Genomic DNA, 7,890 nt, shown 5'->3' with positions numbered 1-7,890 from the left:
TGACCTTAAATGAATGGGCTTCACTTCTCCAAGGTTTCCTGGGAAAGCTATGCAAGAGCAAGGACAGGGTGGAGGTGGGGCAGGCATGGGGTCACATGCCTTTAGTGCCAGGCAGAGGCAGGCCTCTGTGAGTTGAAAGTCAATCTGGTCTACGTATGGAGTTCCAGGCCAGCCAGTGAAACTTTGTCTTAAAATAAGGGGGTGGGGGGGGAGGGGGAGGGGGAGTTGGAAGGGAGGCTGGAGAGATGGTTCAGTGGTTAAGAGCACTTATTGCTTTTGTAGAGGACCTGGGTTTGGTTACCAGTACCCAGATGTTGGCTCACAACCATGTAAGACTCCAGCTGCGGGGATCTAGTGTCCTCCTCTGGCTTCTGTGGGCACCAAGTACACACACGCTGCACACACAAACACTCGGACACTCTCTCTCACACACACACATGAAACAAAAGAGACAAATCTTAGAATAGGGCACCCACAGGAATCTCCCAGGTCCCGGCCTAATAAGCTGCTGGTAGATGAGGGAGAGGAGGAGGTTGCCCGAATTGTTCTTTGGACAGCGAGGGCGTGGAGGAGCTTGGGGTCTCAGAGTTGCCTATTTCTCAAGAATGTCCTTTTCTCCAGCCTTGCTCTATTAACGCCTAAGCTCCCACAGCCACTTCTGGCGCTCCCAAGTGCTTGTGCGCCTGCGTCCTCGGTCCAGCTTTGCTGGCTCAGTACTGCTCACCTGTCAGGGACAGTTTGAGCTAGGGATCTTGCAGCAGCGAGTGGAGTCTCCTCCTAGCAAGGGCAACAGCAGCCACCAGAAAGCTTATGGTGGCATACGTTTTTGGTGTGAGGTGGGCAGGGACTGGGCAAGGAGGAAGGAAACACTGGTTAGAAGATGCTGCAGTCAAGAGAAAAGGCTCCCTGGGGCTGCATGACTCTCCATTTGCCAGCCCCTCCTCCTGTCCTCCCTGCCCCCCTTCCTCCTCCCTTTCGGATGCTGATGCTGTCAGTGTCTAGAGCTCCCAGCATCTCTGTGCTTTGGGCTCTGCTCCATCCTCTGTTGGAAGCACACTGTAGCAGTCAGCAATTCTACCTCTCACTCCACTTCCCCTTTGAGGTGACATTTATCCAGGGACAGCTTCCCACTGGGGGCCACACTAAATCCAGCTGGGGGAGCTGAGGCTGGTGTGAAGCATCTAGGCAGCTGCTTCCCTCCACTTCTCACGTGGCTGGCTGAGCGCCCCAGCCTTGCTCCCAGCTGCATGTTCTTGTGTGTGTTACGGTGATTCTTAGGAGTTCCCCTCTGGCTTTCCCCTTGCCAGGCGTGCTTGGGATCTGCAACCCCGGAGTGACTGAAGATGTGAAACGGGAGATTGCTGCAGAGGCATCCCTTCAAAGGTGGGGGAATCTGGCCTTCTTCGGCTCTAGAGAGGAGAGCAAGGGGGCAAGGGTGCAAACGGAGAGGAGCAAGGAGCGCTGATCTCTGCAGGCCGCGTGGGCCTCCTCAGCCTTTGTGCCAGGCTTGGGTAGGTGGAGGCTCGATGATGATCAGTAGCTGAAATGGGAGGACTGGGAAGGAGTGGATGGAAGTAAATAAAGTCCCAGGGATCATGTTTCGTTCTCACTGCCACTGTGGTGGCTTTTGACAGTCACCAAGGTGGTGGAGGCTCCAGCAGGCAGCCGAGTGCCAGAGCTGAGTCAGGCCGCACTCACAGGCATCCTCTGCATCCTCGGCTCTAGTTCCTGCTTGCACCCAGGGGCGCTGGCTGGATTTGGTACTGGGTAGCAGAAAAGAAAGGGAGGATGCCTGCATGATGAGTGGACTCAGAAGCTTGTGGTGCTTCCTGGCTCACTTCTGAAATTAATCTTATGGTTGTGTTGGGCAGCTGGTCCTGGATATTAATGGATATAAGTGTGTGAAGAGCAGACCGGAGCCTTGCATTTCTTTCCTACCTGGTGTGGGGATGCCAAGTGGGGGCTGTCTTGGCGATAAGGTCTGTGTCTGCAGCTCCCTGGGGCCCTCAATGAGAGGTGCCAATGCTATTCTCAGACTAGAGCAGCTCTCGGAGTGCAGGTGACAGGTGGAGGGTCGGGGGGAGACATGTTGTCTGACATGAAGCTGTGGTTCAAGAGACTTTAGCCCTACCTTTCCCTTTGGCGTCTAAAGTGGACTTGGGTAGTCTTCAGTGTGGAAGAAAAGATCAGAATAGCTTGGCAGTGACCCGGTTACCCCCAGAGTTCTTATCCCCAGAGGGCCGAGGTGCCACAAAGTCGAAAGCCATGTGGTGCTTGACCCGGCCCTTGCCCTTACTCCAAAGAGCGATCAGGCCGAAGCAGAGGGTCACTGAGGTGAGGAAGGGGAGAAACCCCACTGCCAGCACCACAGCTACACCCCTGCTGTCCAGAAAGAAAGGCCCTGGGATCCCTGGCATGGTGACATTGGGGTCGGAGAGAGTGCCATTTGGCGGTTCAACTTGGACAACTTCTAGCCAGGTCCTCAGGGAGTCATTCCCAGCAACATTGCTGACTACACAGACATAGGCCCCCCTGTCCCGCAGCTGCACCGAGCGAATCTCCAGGGTGCCATCCTCTAGGACCCTTACTCTCCCAGCCCTTCCCAGCCAAGCTCCCTGCGGCCTCATCCAGGAGACAGTGGGGGCTGGATCTCCATCTCCAGAGCAGGAGAAAACAGCATGCCCTCCCTCCTCCGCAATGACCCACCGGGGCCCTGACTTTCGGATCAGGGCTGGTTTGCAAGTGAAGTGGCCCGGAGGCAGGATGTCTGAAAACTCCCTTAGGCTCTTCCCTTGGACATGCTGGGGGCCAGCACAAGCAGGAGGGGAGGTGCCAAAATCCAGGTGGCGACGGAGGCGGAGCAGCCAGAGGAGGCGGCAATCACAGGTTAGGGGGTTACCGGACAGCCTCAGGGTGACCAGTTTATCTGGAGAAGGAAAGGCTGTTTCCTCCAGAGTCTGAAGAGCGTTGTCTGCTACATCCAGCAAGTGGAAGGCAGTCAGGCCATGGAAGGCATGGGCAGCGATGGAAGTGAGGCAGGCTCCTGACAGTCTGAGCTCCTGGAGCCGGATGAGGGGGCTGAGCCTTCGGGCTGGGATGGCCGAGATAGGATTCTGAGATAGATCCAAGACCCGGAGGAAGCTCAGGTGGTACAGTGCTTGGAAGGGTACTGAGCTCAGATTGCAGCGGGTGATGGCCAGGGTGCTCAGATTGAGCCCCAGCAGGCTCCCTGGGTCCAGGGCCTCCAGAGATGGCCAGTGGTGGATCTCCAGCTCCTTTAGCTGCCCTAGCCCTCGAAGTGCCCCAGCTGGCAGCCTCTCAATATCCAGTTCTCGAAGCCTAAGAGCTACTAGAGCTGGGAGCTGGGCAAGGGCTAGGCCAGGCACTGTGCTGAGGTTGCAGCGTTCCAGGGTGAGGGTACTTAGCTTGGCCAGCCCTGTGAAGGCCCCAGGAGCCACAAACACCAGGTGATTGTCTCCAACCTCCAGCTGCTGGAGGCTGCCTAGCTCACCAAAGGCTCTGTCTAGGAAGAGGACGATCTGATTGAGGCGGAGGTCCAGCAGTGTGAGAGCAGACAGGCCTGAGAAGATCCCAGGACCCACAATTCTCAGTCGGTTGCCCTGGAGCCTCAGGGTGCGTAGACTTTGTAAGCCATGGAAGGCCCCAGGCTCAAGGGTAGAGAGCTGGTTGTAGCTGAGGTCCAGTTCTTGGAGCTGGCCCAGTCGGGAGAGCATGCCTCGCTGAAGCCCCCACAGGCGGTTCCCGCTCAAATCCAGGAGCTCTGTGTCCAGTGGAAGCCCTCCAGGGACAGTGTCCAGTCGCCTATGGGCACAGAGTACTGCCCGGGTCTGGGAGGTGCAGTCACACACAGTAGGGCAGCTACTGATGCTCCCCCCAGGTAGGAGGAGCAAGAAAAGGAGCGGGGACCACAGGAGCCAGGCTTGCTTTGGAGCTGTGGCTGCGTCCATCCCCTGAGGCCTGGAACAGATGATGACATGGCCTTTTTTGGAAAGTGGCTTCAGATGATGGTGACCCTGCACTCCCCTGAGCCTCCTTAAAGGGGAGGAAAAGTGGCCTGTTGTTTCAATCTTGCCAGCAAGTGTGACATATAACTGGGGAAACCTGTATCCCCTTCTTGGGGCTTCTTGAGGCTCCTCTTATGGGGAAATCTCTCCTTTGCAGCCCTGAATAACCAGTCATGAACTTCCTGTGCATGGATCCCTAGTCAAGCTGATTTCTGTGGTAGAAAGTTTAAGAGACTGAGTAGTAGGGAAAGAACTCAGCGTTTCCCTGCATTTCCCCTGTATTTATGAGACCAGGAATACCTCAGGTCCTGTTTCTGTGACATCTGCTCTCTGCAAACAGAACTCTGTTCTGTTCCTCTCATCCCTCCCGCCCTTTTTAGTTTGTTTATTTTTTCTGAGACAGGGTTTCTCTGTGTAACAGTTCTGGCTGTCCCAGAACTCAATTTGTAGACCAGGCTGGCCTCGAACTCACAGAGATCCACCTGCCTCTGCCTCCTGAGTGCTGGGATTAAAGGTGTGCGCCACCACTGCCCGGCTCTCTTGCCCCATTCTTGTTCTCCCATATTTTGTGCCTACATCTTTACCTAAGGCTCAGGGAGATGGCATCCAGACTGGAGTTCCTGACCCTGTGCTGACTGGAAAGGGGACCTCGCCTTGACCAGTCATCAGAAGCAAAGGGACATGCAAGCTTCAGCTTTGCTCCGGTCTCTGTCTTCTTTCAGCCTGGCCCAGGGCCCAGGCTCTGGACTAGCCAAATTGGTGTCCCCGGAATGTTTGTGTGGATGACAAGCCTGGCTGTATATTAGCTATGGAAAGGAGTGCAGGGGCACTGGATGACGAGATTGGGGATCCCTTACAAGAGCCCCAGGGACAGCACCTCTTCCTCTATAGAGGGGTCGGGATGTGGAAACCATCCAAAGGGTGCTGAGGTTTTGCATGGGGTCCTCAGCCTTGGGCTTCTCTTCTGTCCTCCCTTATTGGTGAGTCTAGTTTGGACGTGCATCTGAAGGGAGCGTCTACCCCTTTCCGCATGAGCTGCCCAAGAAGACACCAGAAACGGCTTGTGATCCAAGGAAGCATGGGTACAGAGGGAGAGACAGCCATGACCAGATGCCATGGGTGGGAGGAAGGGAGCCACTGGCTAGCATAGCAGACACCTGAACACAAGCAGTGCACAGCACCCATCTCTACAAAGTGGGTCTCTGGGTACCAGGAGCCTGGGCAGTATCAGCAGACGGTGACTATGATAACTGTTGGAGGCTGAATAAGGTGACAGAGACGACGGAGGTGTCTTAAGTGCTGAGTGCCTCTGCTTGCCTTGCTCATGCAATAGGGACCTCAAGAGAGGAGGAATGTTAGAATTGGCAAGAGATGGCAGAGGGGCAGGAGCAGGGCAAGCTGGCATTCCTGCAGGCCGCCTGCTGTGTGTCCCCTGGCTGCAGGTCCTGCACCTCTGGACTTTGGGGCTTCAGGTTTCCCGGGCCCTGTGGAGTCAGCTTTCTGCTGCATGTCCTATTTTCTTCCATGTGGAACACAGGAGGAGCTGGTTAGGAGCCGTGGCTCCCCTTTCCTCCCTGCGCTCTAGGAGAATCATTCTGGAGACTCCCCTCCAGCCACTTCAGGGTCGCAGTTGGGGAATGAAGATGCCAAGTTCAACCCTCAGTACGGAGACTGGAGGAAAGAGCAGGGGGTGAGGGTGACTTGGGAGGGGCAAGGGGCCGCGGGCTGCTAAGTCTTCCCTCCTGACCCTTGCACAGCCTAACGGGCATCTCTGGGGTACTAAGAATTCTCAGTCTCTCCTCTCCCCTTTTGTGCCTGTTCTGGGAAGTCCACCTGACAGCTAGCTCTTCATCACTGTTGCTGCAGTTCCTGCTCATCGCTTTGCTCTGCATTCAGCAAAAGTGCAGTGAAGCATGTGTGCCAGCTCCCTTCCTTCCTGCTTCCATGAGTTTCCTCTTTGTCCCCAAAGCCTGCTGGCCCAGTGGTTGCGGGGGGGGGGGGGGGGGGACTTCGGGTCAACATCTTTTATTTATAAGGTGGCTAATTTAATCATAGTCTTCCTTTCTTATCCTCGGTGGCTACAGGACTGGCCTCTGGTCACTTTTACAAAAGCGCTTTCTCTCCTTCTGGGGTCTGGAGTCTGGGGCATTGCCTGCCCCCACAGGGATATGGAGCTTTCTTCTTGTCTCTATGTGACAGCCACAGACCCATATGAACACTCATTCACTTAAAAGCACACCTGATTGAGGCATGGGGACATGCATGAGGAGGGGTCACTTAGGAGAGAGATTTTTGGAGTGTCCACACTGACTGTGGGGGGAAAAATCCTTTCTAGAGGTAGAAGGAACACTAGGGAGAAGGAGGAGGGATCTCCTTGGAGTCCCCCAACCAGGGTTACCTTGGGCATTTTAGTTTTTCATTCACAGTTCTGTGGGGCGGCGGGATGAATGGTTGGCTGGGGTGGAGGGTGCAAGCTCCCTTTCCTTTACAGACACACTTAGCCTGGCCTTGTCTTTGAGATTGCCATGGGAAAGGGCAGCTGAGACTTCCGCAAAGAGGGCAGGGGCACTTACCGGAGAAGCTGGAGGGTGGCATCAAGTTGGGCGCTGCATCTCTCCAGGGCTGGGGCCTGTCCCATCCGAGCTGCACTTTGGCCCCTCCACCTCCCCTGTGTGTGTGACTCCCCACTCGCCACTGCCCGGCAGCCTGCAGCAGCAGCCGGCTGGCGGGACTGCTGTAGCTGCCGCCGCCGCCGCCGCCGCCTCTGCTGCTACTGCGGCCGCGTTGCCAAGACCAAGGGAGGGAAAGGAGCCAGAAAGCATCTCTCTCTCTCTCTCTCTCTCTCTCTCTCTCTCTCTCTCTCTCTCTCTCTCTCTCTCTCTCTCTCTCTCTCTCTCCCTCCCTCCCTCCCTCCCTCCCTTGCTCTTCTCTCTTTTTAAACCAGGCGAGAATGAGTCTGCAGCAACCCTGTTGGTGCAAAATAAATAAATAAAGCAACCAGGGAGGGCTGCAGCAGGCGCCGCCACTACGGGATGACGGAATCGGGGGAGGAGATGAACAGGGGGACTCTGGGGCTGGGGCAGGGTCTGCCACTGAGACTTCCTGGGAAGCTTGAAAGAGTTCTGACATCCTGGTTCCTCCTGGGGAGCTAGAGAGCTCCTGGGACGCCTCTTCCACAGCTTCCAGTCTCTTAGATGCAGGGCAGTTCTGTGCAAACTCTAAATCTAAAGGGGCCTGTGGGTATCATTTGTCGGAAGTTCTCAGTCCAGAATATCTTCCTGCGGCTTAGTTTGCCATTCCTCTAGTGCCGGGTACCTGAGCATCAGTTTCCAAGTCTCCCTGAGGGATTGCTTAGTTTGGGGGAAGGATCTGGGGGGCTAAAATTCCTATAAAACAGATGGATTGCTGACTTGACATAGGAACAAGACTGCAGAGCAAGCTTGTATCCTGGGCAGTCAATATTCAAGTCACCCACCACCCGAAAGTGTGCCCTGTACCTTTGCACAAGTGCATGTGTACACACACACACACACACACACACACACACACACACACACACACACACACACACACACTTCCAGCCTTTAAACTCATAAAGAATGGCACAAGTAGGTGTTTATGTTTGCCTAGCTAAGCCCTTCCCCTGAGAGGAACAAAAATCTCCCTGCGTCTCCTCCTCGGCTGCTTACACCTCCTAGGAGAGCCCACAGCTTTACAAAGCTGAGAGAAGTTCAGTGCAAGATTATGGCGGAGAAACAGGTCCCTGCCCTGTTCCTAGTCACTCCCTCATGCTGGAGTCGGTGGCACACAGGCACAGAGCTGGGATGGGACTGCCCTCCTTCCTCATAGAGAGGGCTGGGTAGAG

At 55.5% G+C, this 7,890-nt stretch overlaps 1 protein-coding gene across 1 annotated transcript; it reads right to left on the bottom strand.

The window, feature by feature from the left end:
- Positions 1-392: 392 nt before the first annotated feature.
- On the bottom strand, positions 393-6,872 carry Lingo4 (leucine rich repeat and Ig domain containing 4). Its single transcript, XM_006994818.4, has 2 exons — positions 6,599-6,872; positions 393-3,978 (listed from the first exon to the last, which is right to left on the bottom strand). The coding sequence occupies exons 1-2, from the start codon at positions 6,661-6,663 to the stop codon at positions 2,187-2,189; spliced, it is 1,857 nt and encodes a 618-aa protein (XP_006994880.1). The 5' UTR covers positions 6,664-6,872; the 3' UTR covers positions 393-2,186.
- Positions 6,873-7,890: the final 1,018 nt, after the last annotated feature.

The sequence above is a fragment of the Peromyscus maniculatus genome, chromosome 6, assembly GCF_049852395.1.
Source record: "Peromyscus maniculatus bairdii isolate BWxNUB_F1_BW_parent chromosome 6, HU_Pman_BW_mat_3.1, whole genome shotgun sequence".
Lineage (NCBI taxonomy): Eukaryota > Metazoa > Chordata > Mammalia > Rodentia > Cricetidae > Peromyscus > Peromyscus maniculatus.
Note: the sequence above shows the minus strand (reverse complement) of the source record. Positions and strands in the feature narration are given on the sequence as shown.

Coding starts and splice junctions, on each gene's coding strand:
- Lingo4 (XM_006994818.4), bottom strand. CDS start 6,663: ATGGGACAGGCCCCAGCCCTGGAGAGATGCAGCGCCCAACTTGATGCC. Junction 3,979..6,598: donor GCCACCCTCCAGCTTCTCCG/GTAAGTGCCCCT, acceptor CATCTGTTCCAG/GCCTCAGGGGATGGACGCAG.